The sequence below is a fragment of the Grampus griseus genome (genome assembly GCF_964374135.1).
Source record: "Grampus griseus genome assembly, chromosome: 13".
Classification (NCBI taxonomy): Eukaryota; Metazoa; Chordata; class Mammalia; order Artiodactyla; family Delphinidae; genus Grampus; species Grampus griseus.
The window spans coordinates 71,792,220-71,819,442 of NC_139007.1; the positions used below are offsets into that span (position 1 = coordinate 71,792,220).

General features: G+C 43.1%; 1 protein-coding gene across 2 annotated transcripts in view; it reads left to right on the forward strand.

Annotated features, from left to right (window-relative positions):
* The window catches only part of SASH1 (SAM and SH3 domain containing 1), a gene marked incomplete at its 5' end in the record, with an annotated part of 187,854 nt that overhangs the window by 26,415 nt on the left and 134,216 nt on the right, over positions 1-27,223 (forward strand). For both annotated transcript variants that reach the window (XM_082668750.1, XM_082668753.1), the window contains one exon: positions 13,258-13,386. In XM_082668750.1, the coding sequence (XP_082524876.1) occupies positions 13,258-13,386 (129 nt within the window). The remainder of the gene's footprint in view (positions 1-13,257; positions 13,387-27,223) is intronic.

A 27,223-nucleotide genomic window follows, 5' to 3' on the forward strand; every position in this document is an offset into this window, starting at 1 on the left:
TAAAAAGGTTCAGGTAGGCAGGCAGGCTGGCAGGCGGTAGATGTGTTTTAACTCGTTCATTTCCTTTAGTGAGAGTGTTTCTTTGTGAATCCAAGATCATGGATAGGAAGGAGGGGCTCTGTCAGAGCAAACATTGACCTGTAAAGCTATTGGAAGAAACAAGATTTGGCTGATGAGTAGGTAAAAATGTTAATCCTTTCTTTTAAATTGAAGTATAGTTGATGTACAATATTACTTACGTTATGGGTATACAAATAGTGATTCACAGTTTTTAAAGGTTACACTCAATTTATAGTTATTTTAAAATATTGGCTCTGTTCCCCATATTGTACAATATAGCCTTGTAGCTTATTTTACACCTAATAGTTTGTACCTCTTAATCCCCTACCCCTCTATTGCCCCTCCTCCCTTCCCTCTCCTCACTGGTAACCACAGGTTTGTTCTGTATATCTGTGAGTCTGCTTCTTTTTTCTTATATTCACTAATTTGTTTTATTTGTTTAGATTCCACATATAAGTGATATCATATGGTATTTGTCTTTCTGTTTCTGACTTACTTCACTTGGTATGGTAATGTCTTAATCCCATCCATGTAGCTGCAAATGGCATTATTTCATTCTTTTTTACGGCTGATTAGTATTCCATTGTACATATGTACCACATCTTTTTTATCCATTCATCTGTTGATGGACACTTAGGTTGCTTCCATATCTTGGCTATTGTAAATAATGCTATGAACATTGGGGTGCATGTATCTTTTCGAATTTGTGTTTTCGTTTCTTGCAGATATATACCCAGGAGTGGAATTGCTAGATCGTTGGGTAGTTCTACTTTTAATTTTTTAAGGAACCTCTGTACCGTTTTCCACAGCGGCTGCACCAGTTTACCTTCCCACCAGCAGTGTATGAGGCTTCCTTTTTCTCCACATCCTCGCCAGCATTTGTTATTTGTGTTCTTTTTGATGATGGCCATTCTGACAGGTGTGAGGAAAAATGTTAATTCTTTGATGAAGGGAATTACTCTTTTAAAAAAGTATACATCAGGGCTTCCCTGGTGGTGCAGTGGTTGAGAATCCGCCTGCCAACGCAGGGGACACGGGTTCAAGCCCTGTTCCAGGAGGATCCCACATGCCGCGGAACAACTAAGCCTGTGCGCCACAACTACTGAGCCTGAGCTCTAGAGCCCACGAGCTGCAGCTACTGAAGCCCGTGCGCCTAGAGCCCGTGCTCCGCAACGAAGAGGAGCCCCCACTCGCCGCAACTAGAGGTAGCCCGGGTGCAGCCACGAAGACCCAATGCAGCCAAAAAAAAGAAAACTATATGTTAGAAATTTAAACTGCGGGTGTCATGAAAAAGCCAGTGGTGATGTTAGTAAGTTCTCAGCTTGTGAGCAAATTGAATATTTTCATTCTTGTGATAATTGGCTTAGTTAGAATGGTGTCAATTCGTCTTAGATTTTTGTTGTTGTTTCACTTAGTTCCTAAGAAGCCCGTCAAGTTTTCATTGTAACCATGTATAGAATGCGGTAGAAAGCAAATCGTCTTCACTGTCAACTTTCAAGATGTTTTTAATCTAAGAGTAAGAACAGATCCATGTGCTTAAGATGCTTTTTCAGAGCATTTTCACATTATATTCTTGGCGAACAGGAAAGTCTTTTATGATGAAAATTGAAATCATCTTGAGGGGAAATGATGTAGTTAAGAAAGAACTTGTCTTCCCCCCAAATTGAAGTAAAAGTATGGCTGTCATGTCATGTAATATTTTATGTGGTTACATTCGTAGATGGACAGATACGTAGATACAGTGATACTCACGCATGTGCCCGGAACGAGAGCAGTAATTTTGTCTTTAAATCTGATTATTCCTATACGTGAAAGGTCAGAATGTGGTACAGAATGAAGCCAGATTTTCTGTGTTCACCCTACATTCACATTCACAAGCAGGCCTTTGAGTCCTCAATGAAGTCCTTAGTGCCCTGATTGCTATTGTGTGTGTCCTGGAGATCAAGGAGCTGGTCAGAAGAGCAAGTGTCAGAAGCTAAGTCAGGAAATGTTCTGGGAGGGGGTTAGGTGTGTGGTGAAGGGTTGTTTGGGGACCACTGGGAGTTTTTCCAGGGCAGTGGGTGAACTGGTTTCTCCCTGACTTTGGAAAGAAACCACTCAGTTGGTGTCACATGAGCGAAAGACCCTAAAATCATCTCCAGTAAATAGGAACAAACAGGTATCTCTTCAGCTCACGATAGCTCAGTCCCATAATGGGATATGCAGGGCTTATTCCCTAGGCAACTAGAGTAAGCCTGTGCGCAGCAACGAAGACCCAGTGCAGCCAAGAATAAAAATAAAATAAATACATTTATTTAAAAGAAAAAAAAGGGAATATGCATGTTTCAGAGGCCACAGCATTGCTCTGGTATTTGCTTTCTTACAGCACCCGAGCCAGTTGCATTCCAGGTGTGTTTTTCCTACTGGTTTCCCTGACGGGAGCTTAATGCAGAGGATTCAACCAGAAAAGTTCCGGGTGTGTTCAGTGCCTTTTTAAGGAAGGCACTCTCTTTGTTTCCAAACACCTCTTTTAAAAAAAATTTATTGTTGTACAGTTGACTTACCATGTTGTGTTAGTTTCAGGTGTACAGCAAAGTAAATCAGTTATACATATACATATATTCACTCTTTTTTTAGAGTCTTTTCCCATACAGGTCATTACAGAGCATTGAGTAGAGTTCCCTATACTACACTAATTCCAAACACTTTAATTGCTTTTTCTGTCAGGATAGAGAAGAATGTGAGACTTTAATCTTGAACCTTTAGGCCTTGAAGCCCATTGCACCAAGAAATTTTGTCCTAAATCTTCTAGGGATAAAAAATTTCCATGGGATTCTTCCAAGATCTGTGACCCTTAACATGTTGAGAATTATCAGCATTAAGCAGAGATTATTAGGAATCATTAATTCCTATACATGAAGAATCTTCAAACCCAGGTTCTCTTCTGTCTCTTGGCCCCTGTCCTGCCACACCTCTGCACTGATCGGTCAGCCAACCCCAGGAGCTTTTCCTCTGGGAACAGGTTAGGCCATCCCCTGAGTCAGAGGAGTTACCTTTATTGTTCCCACACCCTCAGTCAGTTCATTTGTCATTGTTTCTAATGACATATTCTGTGTTTGAATGTTTTACCCATTAGAGCGAATTGCTGTTGTAAGGTTGGTGGGGGCAGGGAGACTGAGCCTGTGAAAGGTCACCATTATATGTGACATGCTGGTTTGGTGGATGGAATGTCATCGCATAGTTACAGAATGAATGTTATCGTTATCCGGCACCCTCAGGAAGGGGAGAGATCATTCTACTAACTTTTGTTTATTCCTTCCTTCCCTCTTTCATTCATTCGTATATTCGATAGATATTTCTCAAGTAATTGCCAAGTGTCAGGTGTTGTCATGGTGTTAGGGACTGAGGTTGCAAAAATAAGACCCAGATTCAACTTTCAAGGACTTTAAAATGTGCTGGGGACAACCACCATGTAAATGAGCGAGAGTCACTTTTTAAAAATGTCTTAAAATGGAAAAGTTCAACTACATACCAAAGTAGAGAGTATATTTTAAAGAACACCCATATGCCAGCACTACAGTTATCAGTCATGGCTAATCTTGTTTCTGTACTCCTCTCCCCTCCCCCCATGACTTTGAAGCAAATCGCAGACCTCATGGGGAATGTGTGATTTATGCTTATGCAGTGGGAAGGTCAGGTGCAGTTGCGAAGGATGGGCTGCTCTCTGCAGGGTCAGTGGCATGAAAGAAGGGTGTTCCAGGCAGAAGAAATAGTATGGGGGGGAGCGGGGATGATGTAGTGGTGCTTGTAGTTTGATCTGGCCAAAACTGGTACATGGATGGGGGAGGTGGAGCCACAGGTGGGGGTCTAGAAAGGCAGACAGAGTACAAATGGAAAGGCTTTTGTATTGTCAGCAGCAGACTGACTTTGTCACATCTTCACTAGGAGACGTTTATAGTTTTCAAGATTTATATTTTGAAAGTTACAGTGGGCATGGGGTATAGAGTGGGTCGTAAATGAGATGGGATTGGGGAGGGGGTGAATAGCTGGGAACCTTGGTTGATGTCTTGAAACACTGCTAGGATTAGGATGGAGAAATATTTTGAGACATTTGAGACATTGAGAGATATTGGAGAAGAAATATTATATTAGCACTTATTTATGACACATTATAAGACCTAGTGACCTCTTAACTCTGGGGATAAGTGAATGACCCTGAGAATGTTGGCACAGATCAAATGGGTTGATGCTGATCTCTGGACTACTGGAATCCAGAATGAAAGTTTGGTGGGGATGGAGAGTTTGAAATATGAATATGTAGGAAGAATAGGCATAGGCATTTGTCTACAGCTAAGGAGATGAAGAAAGTTTTAAGAGTTATCAAAATACAAGTTAAGGGCTACAAAGTTTTTCGGTAATGGGCCACGTGTTCAGTATCCTCAGGTTTGTAAGTCATGTGAATTTTTATTGATAACACTCTTTAGGTATTACCTGCCAGTTCTTCTTTTTCTTTTATTTTTTAATATTTATTTATTTAGGCTGCTCCAGGTCTTAGTTGTGGCACGTGGGATCTTTAGTTGCGGCACGTGGGATCTTTAGTTGCGGCATGTGGGCTTCTTAGTTGCAGCTCGCATGCGGGATCTAGTTCCCCGTCCAGGGATTGAACCCGGGCTGCCTTCATTGGGAGCATGGAGTCTTACCCACTGGACCACCAGGGACGTCCCTACCTGCCAGTTCTTAAAAATGTGGAATTTTGGCAGCATCACCAAGAAAGAACTTAATCGACACTAGCACTTATAACACTGAATGGTGGGTGATAAGCATGATGCCTTCAGTTTGATCAGGTCACCAGGACGTCCAAATATCACTTAACAGTCGCACTGGGCTTCCCTGGTGGCGCAGTGGTTGAGAGTCCACCTGCCAGTGCAGGGGACACGGGTTCGAGCCCTGGTCCGGGAAGATCCCACATGCTGTGGAGCAACTAAGCCTGTGCGCCACAACTACTGAGCCTGTGCTCTAGAGCCCGCGAGCCACAGCTACTGAGCCCGTGTGCCTAGAGCCCATGCTCTGCAACAAGAGAAGCCACCGCGATGAGAAGCCCGCGCACCGCAACGAAGAGTAGCCCCCGCTCGCCGCAACTAGAGAAAGCCCACACGCAGCAACGAAGACCCAATGCAACCAAAAATTTAAAAATTAAAACAAAAACAAAAACAACACAGTCGCACTGCCCTCAGGAGCAGTCCTCGGAAGTGAACTGGATTCACGTGCACGTCGGACTCTATGTACACCACACCTCCTGACTCTCTGCTAAAGCCAGGGTAGAATATAATTTTCATAAAATGTAGCAAACTCAAACGTTATGCAAAATTTAATTAACATCCTAACCAGAAATTTCAGGATCGTTCTAAGATCAATCTATTCTTTTCCAGGTTTCTAAGAGTATCATAGATCACGTTTTCCCCCCAGTCAGATTTTGATTGGCGCAGTGCCTGCGAATGCCCATATCCTCATGAGTGTGGGCCAGAGGCAGCACGGGAAAGTGCACAGTGTGATTCATGCTCATCAAAATCTGTGAATCTGGTCTGAAATTCTGACTTCATTCCCACCCAACTAGCTCACTCTGCCGTTCTTCCCAAATCTGTGATTCGATTAAGCTCAGGCAGTTTGGAAAGGAGAAATGAGTTGAGTCTAAAATTGTCATCTGCTAAATCCTCATGTCCATTTTAAGTGTGAATCTGCACTTGAAGTTTTTAGAACCAACTGTCAACATTCTAGTCTTTTCCCTGCGCTTTTCAAGTTCTGAAGGTTCCTGTGAAATGTTCTTTTTAAGCCACCGATAGCCCAGCGAATGGGATCTTTCAAAGCCTTTAATTCCAAAAAGACCTTATAGTAAGCACACGGTTTAGTAAATCCCTTCAACAAATTTCCATGACTTAATTATATGACTGCCTTAAAATACAGCCATACTTGGCTTTTCTGTCCAGTAATAATAAGCATTCATGTTTCTTGATTTTATATTGTATACTTAGCACCCAGCACAGCACCTGGAATGCCACAGGTGTTCAGTAAGTATTATTTGAATTAATGAAGTATCCCATTAGGTGTTGATGATTGAAGAACATAATTTTATAGCTCTGATCACTTTGTTCATCACACCTGACAATCATCGTGACGTGAAAGATGCCAGCACACACTCTCCCCACGAGGAGGCCTTTTCATTCCATTTTGTTGTAGCTACTCCTCTCCATGGCTTGTAAACTGAGTTTGTTCGTATTTAAACCACGCTGTTCACATCCCTTCCCAGCAGAGAATTAGGGATAACTAGTTCATGCATAAGATTTTGGTAATAACATTTTTGCTAAAGATCTCAGGCTTTTCGTATCCTGGGGTCAAGCAGGCTGCCCTGAGCCTGAGGGTGGAAGAGGAGAAGGAAAAAATGCTTCTGTTGTGGCTTTAAATCAGTTCAACCACAGATGAGATTTCCCCCAGGAGAACAGGGACCACAAGAAGAGAACACAGGGAGAACCTTTGGGGAGCATCTGCATTTAGGGGTAAGCTGAGGAGGAGGGAGAGAGTCCCGAGGAGACCCATGTGCACGGAGCTCTAGAACGGACTCGAAAGTGGGAGGACCCCTAGGGTGCAGCCCGAGAGACAGACTCCACCAATGACTTTCAAACTTTTGGCCACAGATTCACTGGAAGATGTATTTTACATTGTGATTCGGTACAGTTATACACACACATAACTGAAAAAAATGTTGCAGGAAACAGTCCTGTTTCTCCATGGGATGTATGCCAGCATTTCCTGTTCTATTCTGTACTCTTCTGTGCTATGCAATGTTGTCTAAACAAATGCTGGTCTCAAATGTCACAGAATGTCTTAGGACTGTGTGGTGACTTAGGACTGTGTCAACCCAGAAGTCAGAAGTGAATCAGCGGTAGCCATACTTTTCAGACTCTGAAGGTTAGTGGAGGGCATGGGCACTGTGGTGGCTCCCCTGTGGTGTCACTGATCTGCCTTTTGCTAGTGTGAAGTGGTGCCCGGACCCCCAGCAAGTCCAGGTCCTGCCAGGTCTCCGTCATCTTCTGGGCGTCCTGAGCCATCTGAAGAACTCCAGCTTCTCTTGTAGGTCACCGATGGCGTCAAGGTTGGAGTTGATGAGAAGCAGATGTGGATTTGCCTGGGCTCTGTAATTTGCGGCCAGCGGGCTCTCTCATTGAGGTGCGTGAGTTCAGTAGTTGTGGCGCGCGGGCTTAGTTGCCCCGTGGCATGTGGGAAGGGATCCCAGTTCCCTGATCAGGGATTGAACCCACGTCCCCTGCATTGGAAGGCGGATTCTTTACCACTGGACCACCAGGGAAGTCCCGCCTTTATTATTTTTTTAATTTTTAATTTTATTTATTTATTTTTTGACCACACCTTGCAGCATGTGGAAGTTCCCCAACCAGGGATGGAACCTTCGCCCCCTGCAGTGGAAGTGCGGAGTCTTAACCACTGGACTTCAGGGACTTCTAATTCAGGGAAGTCCCTGAAGACCACTGCCTTTGGAAGCAGCTGCTGAGAGAGTGCTGCGAAGGAGGGGATCGCCAATACTGGCAGCTTGTGAGGCTGTTCTTCATGCTTCAGGAAGGGATTTATGTTAACTGGAGACCACTGATGCATGATAGTGGGGGCCACGGGCACCAAGATCGTATTTGCCAAAGCAAGAGTTAGACGTGGGCTCCGGCAGGTTCTCGGTGTTTTGGAGGGAGGAGAGTGGAAGATGTGCGATCAGCCCTCCTCCAGCCTCCTGCCATGTGGGTGTGCCCCCAGAGCCCTCTCTCACCACCAGTATGACTTGATTTGTCCCTCTGGTGTATGTTTTTGGTTGTTATGTGTAAAAAACTTTCCTGAGACAGACTGTATTTCAGCTCAAACCATCTGCAGAAATGCTGAGAGAGATACCTCAGAGAAATATATTTGAGATCAGTTATTACATATTCAATGAATTTCTCCAGAATGATATGGCAGGATGGAATGACAGAGCAGGTGCAAACATTGACCTCTCACGGGTTTGGTGAGGCTGAACGAGGAAACCGGAATTAAAGTCTTGTTTATGGTAGTAGCAACTTCACCTGAAAGGTTGCTGGAAGTGTTTATCACCTCAAAATCTTTACACAAGCTAATTAAGAGTAAGAACGCATTGTGAAGTCATTCAAGAAATCAGTTAGGCTTTATTTTATTGTAGTGATTTCTTTTAGTGGATTTATCGGGTAGGGGGCTGATGCAAGTATTTATATATATGAATATATCTTCATCCCCCTCCCAAACAATAGTGAGCAGTGGAAATAAAACGTATAATTTATATTTCATAAAATATATCATGTATGTACTTACCATTATAGACAGAAAAGGTAGAGATGTGTGAAATAAATGAGCCAGGAGTCTTGTTCCCTTTCTTCCCCTCAACTTTGGGGATTCAGAGCAACACACTGAGTTTTCCCTTAGGGCTCTGTCTTTATAGATAGATAAAATCGCAGGACCAGGGGTTCATTTCCATTCATTTGCATGTAATCTGCATACAGCAGTACAGATTACATTGTGTCTCCTGGTGTTTTCAGAGAAGTTTGTTTCTTTTTTTCCCCTTAAACTTTGTCAAGATATTCTAAAGCATAAATGACATCTGGGGGAAGAAGAGAGCAAAAACAAAAAAGTAATGATACAAACGCCTCTGTTTTCATAGTGCTTTTAGTTTTCACATTTTCCAGAGACAGAAGTCCATTGGGATAAAAATTCAGAAATGCTATTAAGTCAATTGTTGAGAGAACAATGCTCTGTTTCTTTTCTCCTTCATTGTAACAGCAGTTCACCCGATCTGAGTTGTTGGTACAATGCCCCTTATCTCTATATTTTTATGTTGGTTGTATAAAAAAGATGTGTGTTTGGTATAAGTGTGTGCTGTGGCTTCATGGGAAAGTTATACAAGGTAGTCTTCCATTGAGCTGACACTGGTAGTGGGGCCCAGATTTGAATTAAGTTCATATTAAGTGAAATGGATGGTCATATGGAAAAATGCTGTGACCTGGTTTTGTAATAAGAAACGGGAAGAGAGCTTGAATTTGCATGTATCTTTTTTTTTGGTAGACAGTGATGGGAAAATTCTTGTAAAAAAGTTTATGCGTCACACAATTTCACAATTTACTTTAAAAAGGCTATTCTGAGGAAATAAGATTTTTCTGAGTTCCTAAACACAGAGCTAATGTTGCTTCAGCCTAATGCATGCGAACCAAAGGGGGAAAATAAGAAACGAAACAGATTAAACAAGTAATACACTCTACAGCAGAAACTTTTAACACCTTAAAAGAAAAAAAAGTTTAAAAAGGAATCTGTTTACGTATTTTAATGTATTTATTATAATAAATATCAACATTTATAAAGTCATACTACGTATTTCGAAGTTTATTTTGTAACATCAATGCCTCTTGGCATTAGCATTGTGGGGTGTTCAGTCAGACATGAACGTCACATCCCCAAAAAAAGATGTACGAGGTGTGGTGCTATTAAAACATCAACTGCATTATTTAAATTCCCTAGAGACTAATGTTGCAAATATTTTAATAGAAGTGAATATTTTTACTGAAGAGGTTTGTACTATATCAAGTAAGAACAAGTTGGACAGAAAGGATGCAGGGGTCTCCAGACAGTCCTGGAAAAGCATGGACTTGGAGCGGGTGAAGAGCAAATCATCAGTGGTTCCTCGGTTCCATGTGATTGGGATGGAAAAGAATTCCTTTCTGTGCATAGCAGACAAGACCTACTTAAAAACACACACACACACACATGCTTTAAAAAATTATTTTGTCTTTCTTGGCATTTAAATGATCAAGACTGATGAAAGTGGTAATTATGGGGACTCACTGAACATCTGGAAAGTGATTTGAAAAAACATAGAGGCAGCCGTGCCACCCTGTTCTAAATTACTATTTGCTGAGCATCAAGTGAGGAGTGGTTATTGCAGGGTGTGAAATGTTGGCTGCCTTTGGCTGCTTTCTTCCTCATGAGCAACAGATATTTCCCAGGCCCTCAAATATTTGGGGAGTTCCGAGTGATTGGGAGTGAGGGGTAGGGAATGAAACTGTTTCACTGTTAGGAAAAAAAGTTTGACCAGAAGCCTAGAAACTTTAGAAGTGAAGTGAACAGTTGGCTTTGAAGGTGTCCTAGGATGTATGAGAGAGGAGAGAGAAAGGAAAGAAAGCAATTTGAACGAAGCTATATAAATGATCATTTTTATAATTTTTTCAGGTGGCCTTGATTAGTCCGAGAAAGTAGCAGTTGGTGGCCGAGGCAGCGGTTGTCTGGAGCCCTTGCCTCGCTGGGCACTTTGCTGTCATAGTCCTGGTCGTTGGCTGGAACAGATGCTCCCATGGGAGCAGCCCTTCCGCCCTCGCTCTTTCCTAAAGTTTCTTCCAGTACTTTCTCTTGGTGTTGGGGGTGGCATGGGGGCTGGCGGAGCGGCCACTGTAGGGGCTGCCTGTCTTCTCTCGCTCCGCTGGTCTTCCCCGTCGACAGGCCTCAGCCCCTTTCTCCACCGGGCTGGTAAGTTTGGGGTTTATTTGTAGAATGTGTGATGTGTGTGACACGGATCATTCTTAGGGGAGAGAGACCCGGTCTGATCTCTGTTTTGCAAGGTCACTTTGGTGACTGGATCCAAGGCAGATGAGGCCAAATGGGGAAGGAGACAAGAAGACCGGTCAGGAGGTTGTAGATTTTCATGTTGTGGCCCATGGGGCATGTGCTGTTGAGTTGAGACGAGTCAGGGCAGACCTCAGGATCGTAATCCGACTTACGATGCAATTTGTCAGGAGCCTCACCTCTAGTAAAGGCAGTAAAGCAAAGACTGGTAGGCTGATCCCCTCTGTGCGTTTCCTCGGAGGCTGGCAGCAGCCTTCCATTTGACTCCTTATTTTCCCTACCGGAAACGTGACAAACCTTTTTGGGGGGAGGGTAAGCTCCTGCCACCTCCACTGTGGCCATCCAGCCTGTTGTCTCAGAGGGGAGGGACTGACTTTTGCCCAGACACGTTCAAACATCTTACTGTTCTTGTAAAGAGCTTCCCATCCCTAGCTCTGTACTGGGGACTTTGAGGCAATTACCTCAAGCATAGAACATTTTATTGGTAACAAAGGAAGAATCTTTTCTACAAAAAATCATTTCTTTCAATTCTGTTTCCCCACTTGGTCAGTTTTGTGAAATTGGTGAATGCAGAAGTGGGATAGAGATGGTCACTTGCTCTGACCCACGTATCCTGACCAGGGCCTTAAGATCTTTAGCAGAAAGCCTTTTTTATAATTAATTAATTAACTAGGCTGCATTGGGTCTTCACTGCTGCGTGCGGGCTTTCTGTACTTGTGGTGAGCGGGCGCTACTCTTCATTGCGGTGCAGGGGCTTCTCATTGCGGTGACTTCTCTTATTGTGGAGCACGGGCTCTAGGCGTGCGGGCTTCAGTAGTTGCGGTGCGTGGGCTTAGTTGCTCTGCGGCAGGTGGGATCTTCCCGGACCAGGGTTCGAACCCGTGTCGCCTGCATTGGCAAGCAGACTCTTAACCACTGTGCCACCAGGGAAGTCCCAGCAGAAAGGCTTTCGAAGAACTCTTTTTTTGTTGTTGTATATACTGTAATTTTATTTCAATAGCACAAAGGAAGTTAGCGTGAAGGAAATTTAAATGAAACAGTACGGTATAAATAGCAGAGAAGCAAAAACTCTAAAAAGGAAGTACATCTAAAGCATGAGAATTCAACATTCATTGGTGTTTCATCTTCAGTTTTGATTGACACTTGATGTTTGCAAACTTTGAAACAAACTTTGAGATCATGATGACTATTCTGAAGAGATTTCAGCACCAGCACTGAAGATCTCTTTAATTCCCAAAGCCTGTCTGCGTCTAAGTGTGCTTTGCAGTCTTAGACATGTGCACCAAGGGTGGTGTGCTGGCATAACTATGAGACAGGGCTGACCAGTGGTCTGTCACAGGGAAAATGTGTGTGCACTTTTTCGGTTGTCTAAGAGTTGTGTTTTCCTTGGTTATCTTGGTAAAATCATTTTCCTTGGTTGTCTTGGTAGGGTCTTTTATTCATACCAAAGAAAGACCTTGTTGGGAGGTGAAAAGGGGCAGGGGAGCTGCTTCTCTGAAGGAATGAATGAATGAATGAATAGACAAAATGGCATAACCTACAAATGTATACAGCATTGCTGTCATCCTCTGTGTATGTGTTCAAACATGAATTTAGGAATCTGTTCCCCCTAAAGGAAGACTACAATCTGAAACATTATTTGTAGTGACTATTACGTAATAGCTAAGTAAATTGAGCACTTACTATGTGCTGGGAGGACCGTGAAGGACCAAGCTCTGAGTGTGTCACGTTACTTCATCACTCCTCACGGGGAGGTATCCCAGCGTTGCCAAAGATTAGGAAACATGCTTAAGGCTGCCGAACCAGAAGCGGCCGCAGAGCTGGATGTGAACTCGGGGGTGTGGGCTCCAGAGCAGCTTCCGGGCCCGTCCCTCAGTGGAGACAGATATGTTTCCTTATTTATTTAGCTGAATTTGTTCTCTTGCTTCTGTACTTGAATGATGTAGGGAATAAGAGTCCCCACTTTTCTGAGGGTCTCATGGGAGGCATGGTTCAGGTGTGTCCCAGATGCAGCATCCCCTGTTGGCTTCTGAATTCTCAGCTTCCCATCAGAATTCCCAGGAGTGGTGTCCTGGCATCTGGGTTTCTCAGACGCTTCCGCAGAGGTTCTGATACAGCCACCGACTGGGCTTTAGGGTGCCTTGCACTGACACAGTGGCTTTCCCAGGGGTTTCTTGGCCCTGCAAGGCATGCAGGGATGTGGGTTAAAACCGTGGCTTTGGCATCAGACAGTCCTGAGTTGGAGGCCCGGCTTCTTTGCTTGGTAGCCGTGCAATCCTTGGGCTGTCACTCAGCTTTTTTGAGTGTGTAGATGTTTGTCCATCTATACACACTGAGGAAAATAGGTCCTGTGTCCCAGGGCTGTCCTCAGCATTAGGTGATGTCGCAAGTAAAATTTAGCCTGGCACACGTCCACCACTGAAAAAATGCCAGCTGGTATTAGTATAAGTGCTGCATAGAGGAAGACTAGATGGTGTGGGGCGTTTGCAGGTGGACTGATCGCCTTTGTTCTCTTCCCGTTTCGTCCCCCGCCCTCCTCACCCTCAGGACGGCTCCCTGGGAAACATCGATGACCTGGCGCAACAGTATGCAGATTATTACAATACGTGTTTCTCCGACGTGTGCGAGAGGATGGAGGAGCTGCGGAAACGGCGGGTTTCCCAGGACCTGGATGTGGTGAGTGGGGCACTGGGAATGTGTTCCTGCCCAGCCGGGCTGCTTCTGGTCCAGCATCCCCTCCTTCATCCCTCTCACGGTTGTGCGTGCGTTATTACTCTGCAGGCTGCTGCACTAGTTTGAGATAAAAAATTCAGATCCCCAAAGGATTAACCCAGGTCTGTGGCTGTCAGACTGAATGAGTATTAGTTGGGGCAATAATGATCAAATTTTTGTATTCATTAAAAGATTGCATTTGAATTTTAATTTTTTTTAGCTTAAGGGGAAAGGATGTTTTTGCTGTTGGCCGGTATGCGCTACATTTTTAATGACTCTCAGCCCAAAGGAGGAGGTCTCGGCTAGTTCTTTCCTTGTCTCCTTCCTTCTTTGTTTTCTTCTTTTTGTTTTCAACAAAATAAAATTTAAAGGAACAAGAAACCACCCTAATTTCTCACCTAGCAATAACCATATTGGTGTTTTAGCAAGTCTCCGTTCCGTGTTTTTCTGGGCATTTTTACATCAGCAATGTAATTCTTGCTTTTTTACTTAACATTTTATTATAGTTATTCCATGTTGCTAAGACCTCTTTGAAATCACCATTTTTCATGATTTTACCAAGATAACCAAGGAAGACACAACTCTTCTCTCGGGTGCATTGAAATTCATTTGGCTGTTTTATAAAGACTTCTATGTGTATGATTAGTGGAACATTTGAAGTTCCATGTGATAAACAGTAAATACAGAGTTTAGGTCTATATAGTCTATATGTGTGCTGGTATTTCCATGTTGTACATTTACTAGAAAGTATCTTACCAAAACTTCTGCATTTATTAATTTAAATTTGCTATATAGGTCTTGGGTTCATTTTGGTTCAGTGCTTCTCAAGTTGTTCTGTTTCATTGTGGTGACCTTAAGACCATTTTAGGAATGAGAGGCAGAAGAAAAGGCTCAACACTCCGTGTTTCCTTATCTGGACCAGCTCCTTTTTTTTTTTTTTTTTTTGCTGTATGCGGGCCTCTCACTGTTGTGGCCTCTCCCGTTGCGGAGCGCAGGCTCAGCAGCCATGGCTCACGGGCCCGGCCGCTCCGCGGCATGTGGGATCTTCCCGGACCGGGGCACGAACCCGTGTCCCCTGCATCGGCATGTGGACTCTCAACCACAGCACCACCAGGGAAGCCCTGGACCAGCTCCTTTTTAAGCATCTTTTATGTATTAGGGGACTACGTGGATCTTTTCTGAGTAACAGTACCTCTGCCTTTAAAAAAATGTTTGAAAACTACTGATTCAATTGAATCCTTATTTATTTTGTGATTTTCCATAAATCTACTTCGAGTAGAGATGAAAAAATTAGTAACTCGGAACAGATAATTCTTTTATTAATAATTCCTTTTGGGGCTTCCCTGGTGGCACAGTTGTTGAGAATCCGCCAGCTAATGCAGGGGACACAGGTTCAAGCCCTGGTCCAGGAAGATCCCACGTGCCGCGGAGCAACTAAGCCCGTGCGCCACAACTACTGAGCCTGCGCGTCTGGAGCCTGTGCTCCGCAACAAGAGAGAGGCCGCGATAGTGAGAGGCCCACGCACCGCGATGAAGGGTGGCCCCCACTCGCCGCAACTAGAGAAAGCCCTCGTACAGAAACGAAGACCCAACACAGCAAAAATATATATAAAATAAATAAATTAATTAAAAAAAAAAACAGTATGAAGATTCCTCAAAAAAAATTTTAAAAAAATTCCTTTTATGTTTGAAAAAACCTATTGGATAAGGGACCCACCAAATGGTTTAGGCACCGCTGCTATATATTCCATAAGTAGACATCATTCACTTCCACTCTAAGTAAGATGCTGGTGCTCTTATGCAGTTTCATTTCTTTCCTTAACTCAGTCCACGTGAAGATTTCTTATGTCATAACTGTCAAAAAACTATTGATCCTTTTTCCTTTTTGTTCACTGATTTAGTGTTCAACATGGGTAGGAGTTAGTATAATGGAATCGATTAAGGCTGAGAAGCATCCGTTGGGGGCAGAAAGCCATCACTCCAGGAGCCTGACGCCCTGGCCCAGGCAGGCACATGGGCGTCATTGTTGCCAAGGGCTTCTTTCCTGTAACTTTGTCCCCTGGCATGTGTGAGGGGGGGTGGGGAGGGGCATTATTCCTTTCTTTTAAGAAAGTATTCTCATGTGGCAAAAGACTGTTAAAATTAATTAGGCTCTCCTGTGGGGGCACAGTTAGTGCCTTTTTTTTTTTGGCAAGGTTGCAGCCAAACAACAACTTCATTATTGCACTGAGTTCTTGAATGTTGCAATTTCGACCTTGAATAATAGGATACTCTGTGGCTTCCTTGGACATTTCACCATGCGAGGAAATGATGGCTGTGAATTGACAGGTGATCCTTGATACGATGCTCAACTGCTCTTCCCCACATTCTAGCTGGTTAAGAGTTGAGGTTACCATAGTCATTCCACAGTGTTTGGGTACGTTGGAAAGCAGCTTCTTGGTAGAAAAGGAAGCCTGCCTGGAAGTGGAATAAATAACTTCTTCCCATTTAGACAGAGAGGCCTAATTTGGTGTGCTCTGTTCCAGAGCTTTGGCAAAAGACAGTGTGGGGAGAAAACACTGCATGAGCTAAATTACTTCTCATCAAAGGTGCAGGAATGTGGTGGTGGATACAATTGATGGGAGCTAGCTGGAAACTCTCTTCATCCTTTAAAGTGTAGTTAGTGAGACAAGTAAGATCCCAAGTCAGCGTATTCAGTTCCCTTTCTATGAGATTCCAGGCAAGTATTGAAGACCAAGTTAGATGGTCTTGGTCCTTCACACGGCTCAGGAGTCCAGAAGTTAGAGGTTGTTTAAGGTCATCATTGAGGCCATGCTTGCAACACTGGCGACTTAGGGAAAGTTCCCTCTCACGGTGGTTAGCTCATCACAGATTGAGTCCTGATGGGAACTTATTTTCTTGAAAAGCTGCAACTTTCAGTCCGTAATGCTACTTTTTTTTTTTTTCGTAACGCCACTTTTTATTGCATCAGAATTTACCTGTATTTCTAGATTGTGAATTCTGCCTTCAGACAAGTAGGCAAACTTCTTGCATGCTAGGCTTTTGGGGCAGCTTGGGGTCTGAGGACCTGCAGCTTAATACTTGTTTTCTGTGCTAGTGGGCAGCCCTGTCAAAAGCAGAAGTGAGGGACTTCCCTGGCGGTTCAGTGGTTAGGACTCTGTGCTTCCCCTGCAGGGGGCATGGGTTTGATCCCTGGCCAGGGAACTAAGATCCTGCATGTGGTGCAGCTCAGCCAAAAATGAAAAAAGAAAAAAAAAAAAAAAAGCAGAAAGGAAAAAAAAAAAAGCAGAAATGAGATGACTTGGAGAGGAAATAATCCACCGAAAGCACTAAGAGGAAATAGTAACATGTTAGGAACATAAAACAATTTATAGGGAAAACAATAGCATTAAGTTTGTTGTATCTGCTGTAGAAAAAGTCATTAGAGACAGCTTTGAGGGCAGAGAGTTTGGGGTGATGGTTTAAATTGGTTTTATGGGTTTGTTTCATTTCACATCCTATGGGTGAATTTGGGAGATTGAGGAAATGTTCTATAGACAGAATAGATATTTGGATATTGATGTTTGGCTTTAAAAAGTCCAAAAATGCAGTGTCCTTAAGAGCTAATTACATGTCAACTGGAGAACAGACAAGCCAAAAAGTCACCCTGCCCACAGAGATGCTTGACTTAACCCTGAAAAATAAAAGGTTTTGATTTGGGACTGGATATCAAACTTCTCTAGGACCTAATCACCTGGCCCCTGACTGGAATAAAGCCCTTACTTGATGAAGTGTTTTGGGGGCCAGTTAGTTTAGATGAAGGTAACAGAGAGAGTACAGATGGGTGAAAATTCAACAGCATAAGCATGGATTATGATTGAGATTTATAACTGTCATGAGAGTTTCTATTTAGCACCAAGTGGGCCCTAAAGGAACCGTGTGTTTGGACCACAGCCCTTGCCTCTGCTGGGGATTAGGACATTAGTGGTTGGGAACAGCAGGGAAGTTGCCCAAATTTCCATACATTTGGGCACATCCCTGAGCACTGTGTGTTTTTTTGGCTGTGAGAAGCTGCGCTTGGAAATGACAGCAGCTTTCCAAGTCCATAATGGGCCCATGTCTAGTGATGCTAAGTCTGACATCTGTCAGAGTGACACCGTGGCCAGGAGAGGGACACACGCAAGGCAGCCTCTTATTACCGGCCATGTCCGCTTCCTCGGCATCTTTGCGGCTGAGTCTGCTTGGATGTCGGCAGAAACAAGTTTGTACAGTGGTTGGTGTATCACAGTCTTGACAGAGAAGTCACCACTTACAGGATCTCTGTGCCACTTACAGGTGACTTACAGTTTGTGCCAAACTGTTAACACACCTGTGTGGGCCTCAAGAGCCAGGAGCCCAGGCAGGACTCACCCAGGTCTTCGAGGACTGAGACTGTTACATATTATCACAGAGAATTGTGATATCAGAACCATTGCCGAGGGTGTAGGAATGATTCTGGGGCATAATTATTGTTCCTAGCAATTTTCGTAATTTAATCTTTTGAGGTATAATTCTGGACAAAGACAGGAGGCAGTAAGAGTGGTGTCTGGTGTGACTAGGGGTGATTCTTGGGGCTTCTTCAGACCCTACCACTCCCACCCCACGTCCAAGCTGGAGTCCTGGCCTCGGCGATTGTCGCAGTGGCAAAAGGGTGTGAGAAACATGATGGAAGGAGACTGGGGGAGTCAGGAAGACTTGGGTTCAAATTCTGGCTGTTGTACGTAACTGGCAAGTTGTGTAACCTTTCTAAGCTTCAGTTCCCCCATCTATAAAATGGGGTAAAAATATAAAGTTGTTACAAGGATTAAATGAGAAAACTGCTATAAGTATGCCTGGTCCCTCATTGTAAGTGACCTATAACTGTTCATTTCTCTTCCTTCCTTTCTATTCCTGGTTCAAAAGCTCCTGTCATGATGCAGGAGTATCTGTTATTTGTACTTCATTAATATTTACTCACCTGAGTGCAGAGGTTTCTTTTAGCTTTTATTTTGGGAAATATCAAACATATATAAACAGCATACTATAACAAACTTCCTGTGCCTCTTACCCAGCTTCAACAGTTACCAGCATCCTGCCATTCTCACTTCATCTTTACTCTTCACGCCTGCTTTTTTATTTATTTATTTTTATTTATTTATTTCTGGCTGCACTGGGTATTCGTTGCTGTGCGCGGGCTTCTCACTGTGGTGGCTTCTCTTATTGCGGAACACGGGCTCTAGAGCACAGGCTCAGTAGTTGTGGCTCTTGGGTTCTAGAGCGCAGGCTCAGTAGTTGTGGCACATGGGCTTAGTTGCTCCGCGGCACGTGGGACCTTCCTGGACCAGGGCTCGAACCAATGCAGGGGTGCATTGGCAGGCGGATTCTTAACCACTGCACCACCAGGGAAGCCCCTTCACGCCTGCTTAATTATTATTTTTTTAAAGTTCTTTGTGAGGTAAAATTTACATATTGAAATGCTTGCATCTTAGCTATCCAGTTTTGTCAAGTGGATATAGGCATGTTATCCACACCCCAGCATGATGCAGGACACCCCACAAAGTTCCCTCATATCCCTTCCCAGGAAATCCTAGTTTGAGGACAGGCATTTTTGTCAGTCTGTTTTGGTCCTTTCTGTATTCCAGCATGGAGAACAGTGCATGGCACATAATAGGTGCTCAGTAAGTATTTGTTGAATTCATTTGTGTATGTAATTATTTAAAACTATTAAATGAGCGTCAAGCATCTGAGATGTTGTCATTCCAGAAATACAGGTAAAGATGTGTTCCCCATCCACAAAGATGTCACAGTTTAGTGGGGGCTTTAGACAAGTAAGCAGACTTTTTTTTTTTTTTTTTGGCCACACTGTGCAGCTTGTGAAATCTTAGTTCCCTGATCAGGGATCAAACCCCAGCCCACAGCAGTGAAAGTGCCAACTCCTAACCACTGGACTGGCAGGGAATTCCCTAATCAGACTATTAAAATGCCCTGCAGGAGTACACAAGAGAGCCCCTGACCCAGTTTAGGAAAATCAAAGAAGGCTTCCTGGAGGAGGTGATATCCAAGCTCAACTGTAAGGAAACACAGAAGATTAATCTGGTTGGGGAGCGAGGTGTGGACAGTACAGAGTAATTTAAAGCAGAGGTCACAGTTAGTGAAAAGGTCAAAAATGAGAGAAAATGTGGCTTTTATGGGCCACTGAGAGAAGTTTACTAGGGCTGGAACCTAAGGCATAAACAGGTGTGCAGAGAAAAGATACATGCTGTCCTTTCACAGGCCCTTGGATCATTAATGATATAAAAAGATAGAACGTTGCTCTGATTCATCACCATTCACAAGACAAAACAAAAATAATTACCATTTCGCAATAGTTGACCGGCTGGGCCAGGGTGACCTTGTGGCTTTCCCCAGTCATGCAGACAGTCCAGTCTCCGTGGGGAGTTCTGTTTTGTTTTCTTGACTGCTCTTCTTTTGTTATTTGCTAGAGACTGCAAAGCCTTTGGAAAACAGGTTTCCTGTACCTTTGAGCTACCTGAATATTCAAGAAAAGATATTCAAGAAAAGATAAGGGTTGCCTCCACCTCAGTGCTTAGGGAACACTGGCTGCCCCAGGAGGCTACCTGAATTCTTATTCTCACCCCCAGGATAAATATGTGAGCTGTGTTGCAAATTGTCCTGACTTTGAATATTCAACTGCTAAATGCTAAAGCCCAACTGTTGCACCAGGGCATTTGCTTTTGTTTTGTTTCGTTTTGTCTTAATGGACATTATTTGCTAGCTTTGGGCTACTGTTGATTTGCAGATTGCAGTCAGAAACATGGGCCTTAGACAGTTGAGTCTGAACCACATTCTGCTGTGGGATTTACACACTTGATGTCAAAATACACTGAGGCTTTATGTCTTAAGCCGGATGGTAATACAGTTCTCTGCTTGGGCTCCTCAGACAAAGTCCCATTTGTAGTCAAATGCCCAGTCCCAACTTAGCATTGTTTTGTTCGTTGCACCACGTTAACATGGACATAAATATGAATAGGTCTCTGGGCTGCCAGATTTGATCTTGGCATCCCGTACCTCTCATAATTAAGAAGATTTTTATTATACTTAGGATCAATTTAGGTATGCTTCCATCCTCTTAAACTTAGAGACCTTTGTAGACGGCTCCTACCATTATGGAGACGGACGGATGAGATGTGCTATGTGTGATAGAATAGTTGAGCCGTCTTCATCAGACTTTTCGAATAGGAATCAACAACATCAGCTTCTTTTTCTGGTTTTGCCCCTGAGCATTCAGAAATGACTGATTTTTGTTTGTTTGCATTTATAAACACAATGTGCCCGGGGGACTAAACACCAAAATGGCATTCTGCTCAAAGTATAAATGCTTGCCAGAAAGGGAAAAAAGTCTGAGCTTTGTAGCTGTTTTCATTTACATACAACAGAGAGCATTCCTAGATGTTAATCAAATTGACAATAATTGGGGAAAAAAGCCAAGAAATTAAAGAGGCCACTTTTTGATGGCAGAATCTGGGCTTGGAGGGGAAAGGGGTGTCCCTGTTTTTGGAATCGGGACCTTTCAAAGTTAAGTGAGGCCCAGGCCAGGCGCATTTTGGAGCCCTGGAATATTAAAACCAGGTTACCAAAAGTATAGTGTGATCTCAATGTCTACATTTAACAATTAAACACTTTTAACGTGGAAGATTACAGTGTAATTTATTTATGCTAATCACAAGCTAATTATAGGCTACTTAAACATGCTAATTTGTGGCACACTAGAGGCAGTATGGTCTTGAGACAAAAGGTAAAGGAGTGTGATGAATGTTTCCTTATTTTCAGGCCCTAAGAATGGGTTTCTGTAGCTGTACCTACAGTGTTTTTTGTTATTGTCAAAGGTCTAAGTTTGAGATCCTCGGCGGAGGCTGAGTGGCCCAGGCCAAGTGGTTGATCCTCCTGTCCTCCAAGGCCCAGCTTGGTTGCAATGGCAAGGGTTGGGTCTGGAATGGGATTACGCAGATGTGAGCAGGCCCCGGACAGGAGGTCACCTGGAGCAGAGTGTTGAGCCTTCTCTGGTGTCAGAACACACACCTCACGTTGGCCTTCTGACCTTATAGGTCCACATTTTATCAGATAAGATGGGGCGTGATCAGGGTGGTATGGCTGTAGACTAGGTCCGTATTTTATTTTATTTTATTTGTTTTTAGCCACTGCGGGATCTTAGTTCTCCAACCTGGGACTGAACCTGGGCCCTGGAAGTGAGAGTGCCAAGCCCTAACCACTGGACCGCCAGGGAATGCCCTAGACTAGGTCCATATATTAGGGGGATCTCTCACCACAGCTCCTGTGAACCAACTGAAATGACTAAGGACAGAAAGAACTGGGCTCCGGAACACCAAGTATATTGACTGGACCTTTCTCTGGCCACCTGTTTTGAGAAGATTATTACACCGGTTTCAGCAGTAGTTTTTGATTTGGAGCTGCCTTTTTTTTTTTTTTTCCATTTGGAAGTTTCGAGAATTTTATTTCAAATGGAAGAAAGCAAGATGGTAAAATGTTGAGCTACTTTGTTCTATGCAGTTGGTTCAGTTGGTCTTTCTGGCTTTTCAACCATTTGGTGTTTGGAAGGACACAGAGTAACTTGGTGACTGGAAAATACATCTTAGTAACTTCAGAGCATGTCTGTTGCCTTTCCTTTCAAGTCTCACTGTATTACTTGAAAAAGGACATCAGATTCTAGTTTTTTGCCCTCCCCCCCATCCCCCATGTCAACCTTTGTTTTAGAAGTGGAGGCTTAATTGATCAACTGTAGAAGTGGTCTTAGAATTTGGGTTCAGGAGTAAACCAATTTCTCTGTCTTTGGTTATTCTGAGGTTTGTGCATAAATCATTTATTTCTAAGGGATAGTTTGAGAGACCTTCTGCAATTATTTAGAATATGAAGATGTTCAAAATTTGTGCTACAGCAATGTCATCCATCTCATGGACCCCAGCAGAAGCTGATGGAACTTAATCAAAAATAAATCAAGGGCATGTCCAAACCAGATTGGAAGCACATCATGAATATTCGTGAACATCTGGATGTGTTTGTGGGAGTGTATGTTATTTTTTAATGTGTGCGATAACAGAGACATGGCTTCTTAACAAAGATGCCAAGAGGAAGACAGATTTCCAGCTGTGATTTCAAAGGGTATTTTTGTTTGTGTGTGGATATCCTTTCTCCTTGGGGTGTGGGTTTCACTTCTCCAAGATACTCCTTTGATCTCTTTCATCTTTTGGAATCTGTTTTGATATTTTATCTGAATTCTTCATTGGAGTCAGTTACTTGACTCATGAAGATTAAAACTTTCTTTCTAAAGGAGAATTTTAGCTTAAGTAAAAACTCACCATTTAGTGTTTCTAATGAATCTTTTAAATGCTGGTGATTTTCTGATAATTATCAATGAAGCTATTTTGTATCGTTGATCACCAGTATAGCCTAACATACGTAAAACTCAGTACCTAAAATACTGCCAGTAACTAGAAAGGAAGGGTAAAGTGTGAGGAGGCCATAACAACGATGCTGATAATTATTGTAATAATGACATTTTAAAAGTACATTGGGGGCTTCCCTGGTGGCACAGTGGTTAATAATCCACCTGCCAGTGCAGGGGACACGGGTTCGAGCCCTGGTCCGGGAAGATCCCACATGCCACGGAGCAACTAAGCCTGTGCACCACAACTACTGTGCCTGCGTTCTAGAACCCACGAGCCACAACTACTGAGCCCATGTGCCACAACTACTGAAGCCCACGCGTCTAGAGCCCGTGCCCTGCAACAAGAGAAGCCACCACAATGAGAAGCCCGCGCACCGCAACAAAGAGTAGCCCCCACTCGCTGCAACTACAGAAAGCCCGTGCACAGCAATGAAAACCCAATGTAGCCAAAAATAAATTAATTAAATAAATAAAATTTAAAAATAGTAAAATAAAATTAAAAAATAAAAGTAAAAAGTACATTGGAGTTTATGAGACATCCACATGTACTACCTTATTTAGTTTTAATATCCATATGAGATGGGTATTAGTAATCTTATGATTTCAGTTGGGCAGAGGCAGAAAATAATGCTCCCAAAGAGAGATCAAATAACTTGGTAGGGAAGCTGCGTCGCCCACCTGTCTGGACATTTACTGCTTGGGACCTGCCTGGAACCTCGGTTTGGGCACTGCCAGATGGGGATGACAGGGCTGCTTCATCAGATGTTGTAAAGGTTAAATAAGATAATGTTTGTAAAGCACCAGGAAGAGTTCCTGGGTACATGCTAGGGCTCAGTGAATAAAGTATTATTTATAATAGGAATACTAAGTAAGTAGGACTTATTAAAAATCTAATAGCTGGTAGGTATCAGAGATGGAATTTGAAACCAGGAGGTCAGAGCAAAATCTCTGAACCCCACCCCCCCAGGCCACCCACTAACCTTGCATTTTTATTCTCAGGAGATTCCTCCCAAAGCAGCCCTCCCCCCCTCTTCCCCCTCTCCCCCCCTCCTCTCCTCCCCCCTCCCTGCCTCCTTCTCCTCCCCGCCTCCTCACCCCCCCCACCTCCTCCTCCCCCACTCCTCCCCAGGGAGTAAATCTTGATTTACAGATTACTTTAAGTGTTTGGGTAATATAATTTAAATGTGTGATATTATAAACAATAATATAATATAAAGTAATTTTTATTATACAAATTACAATAATACACTCATTATAAATTTTTTTTTAAAGAAAACCTCACAAAAATTCCTTAAAGTAGAAGTTTAAAGTCTCCTAATACTTACCAAGGATAACAATTCTAAACAGTTGGGTTTTAAGTAGCTTCCTGGAATTTCCAATTTTCTATTTGTTCATTCTTTACTTCTTCATCTCTTTTTTCTCTCTTTACATACACACAAATACACACTCACAAATGAACGTACGTGACACTCACAAATGAACGTACGTGATGTTTTACCTACGACAGATTAGAAGCAGTAAATTAAAAGAGGGTTGACTCATTGCTAGAGACGGTCATCTGATAGTGGTAGGAAATGTTCACAGATGGAGACACAGAACATTTAAAAAGTAAACAGAACTCAAGAATCTCGACAGTCTGGACTATTTAGAAGAGGGGCCAAAAACCTTGTAAATTAAAAAGTATCTGTTAAATTATATTCCCTACATTGTTACAGAACACAAGGGGTAATAGACGTTTCAACAATTCCATTAAAGAAGGTAAAATAACGTGAAAGGTAAAATAATAAAGAAAGTAAATAAAGTAAAATAAAACATTTTGCTGTTTTACCTGTATCCTTTTCTTGAAAATGTAGTTTAACAGAATATTACAGGGTTCTAAATATTGTAATTTTAGCGTATTATGTGATAACTATTCTAGAGGCAGCTAAATGATGGTACGTATTATTCTTCCTGAACGTGAATACAGGGAACTGGTAAAAACAGCCAAGTAAAAACAATATTTAGTGCTTTTCTGGCGTGTCTCAGTAACGTAGGTGGTGTCATGGAGGAGTTTTTAGTCACAGAAAATATAAGCCTCATTTCAGGAAGTTCATGTTGCAATAGAACAAGACATCCAAGGATAAGATTCTGTTAGTCATATTCATAAGTGGGTGATACATAGAGATCTGCTTACAGCAAATTCTAGTATCCATCCGTTCACCTGGAGATGCGTTAAGCATTAGGACAATAGAAAAGGTAAAGGTGGTGATGCTTTTGGTTGGAAAGCTTAGCTGAACTGGTCTGGAGGAGCAGGTGCCTCACGCTAGGGTCGGGACTCTACAACCTCAAATCAAGCACGAGGCTGGTTTCTGAGTAATTGGACAAGAACTTGTACAATTGCTCAGCTTATTCTGTGCCATAACCTGGATCAACACAAGGAAACAGCTAAGGTTTGGATGAATTTAACAGGGCTGGACTTATAAGGGCACTTATAGTTAGAATGATAATGCTGACTACAGTAATAACCAAGATTATATATATATATTTTTTTCAAGTAGGAATCTTCTTTTAATTAAATACCACAACTGATTGTGTTCTTTGTAAAGCGTTTATTGAATACCTAACATGTGAAAGCACATATTATCTCCCTTCAGAACACTCCCATAGGGCTTTGTAAAATGATTTTTTTTTTGAGATGTAATTCACATACCATAAAACTCACTCTTTTAAGTGTACAGTTCCCTGGTTTTAGTGTATTCCCAAGGTTGTGCAGTCTGTACCAGTCTACTTCAGAATCCCACAGTACTTCGTGTTCTGTCTTTCACCTTTCTGTAGTGAATGTATAATAAATACATTCTTCACTACTGCATTTCTGTGGCTAGAAGAGTTCCCAGCATGTACTAGATGATCAATAAATAGCTGTGAAATGAATGACAATGACAATGGCATTTTGAACATCTTTGAATTTCTATCCTCAAAAAGTGAGGCTTTCTTATTACTCTTAGTGTTTAAAATAAGCATAAATAAGAAAGTTTTTAAAGCAGTAAATTTTGGAAAGTATAATTCTGGGAAAAAGTGCCTTTATTACAAGAATGAATCCATTGACTAATAAAAACATAAAATATGTTAACAGGTTCAAACTTCTGATTAGAGGAGAAAAGGCTCCCAATGAAAGTATATTTGATGATTAAAAAAAGTCTTTTCCTGCTTTAAAATTTGCTTATGTAAACCTGTATTTTAGTATGGTTCTAAGGGATAGGCTGCTGTCCTAAAATGGATATCCAAATGTGAAAACCCAGGGTCCAATGAGGATGATCTTTGTAAAAACTGGATACAATAGAAAAGTGCATTTGGTACCGGCATCTTTTCCAAACTGACTTCCTAGCACCCTCACCTCCCCCACTGTGTATTGCTTGTGAGGTCCGTACCTCTCCAAGGCAGCAGCTTGCCCTTCCTCCCTCCCTCCCTCCCTCCGCGAGTGAGAGCCTGTTGTATGGTCACATGGAACTGCAGAATAGTGGACAGGGAACCAGTAATAAGGCAAGTGTTGGAAGCTTGGGTGAGGACCCAGGAATGAACCAACACTAGCTCTTCATAGACTTGGAGCAGACGGTTGATTCTGTCCATAGCATAGCTGGACCAAAAGCCCCTAGTTTACAGGCCTTCCTGCCAATGAGCAGATGCTCAAATGCGGGGTCACTCCTCCTGCTTCTTGTCTCTCCTCCCCCTCTTTTCCTCTTGGTGCTGCATACCCTGAAAATGGGGCACGGGGAGGCCCCTCTCATAGGCCTGCCTGTCCCTTTGGCCCTGGCATTGTAGTCCTCACCTCCTGCCTGAGATCACCCTGGGGTCATGTGTGGGTGAGTGTTTACGTGTGTGTGTGCATGTGTGTGTGTGTGAGAGTGGGGTGGGGGAGGGAGAGAGAGAGAGAACATCAGCAGATAATGATGACCACGGTTGTAGAAAACATCTTGTCCCTAGAGAGGGACAAGCAGGGACGAAGAAGACCAGAGAAGATGCCCCTTCTGCCCGCACCTCTTCATGCCCCCACCCCTACGTTGGTAGTACTTGGTTCGGGGGCACGAGGAGAACAGGAGATTCGGCCCCAATTCCCACCCCCCCCCCCCCCCCGCTGTTCTACTTCAGGGCTGGTTTGTAGCAGGGCTGAGAGTGCAAGATGCCAAGGAACTCTCGCGCCCACCCGCTACCTTTCCTCCGCATCTGCTCCTCAGCGTTCCCACCCCCTCCTCACTCACCTGCTCCTGCCTTTATCCCTTCCTCTCACCACCTGGTCCGCCATCCACCTGCAGCCCATCGTCACCCCTGGACCTTCACTGCCCAGGTGAAAATGGCCACCAGTGA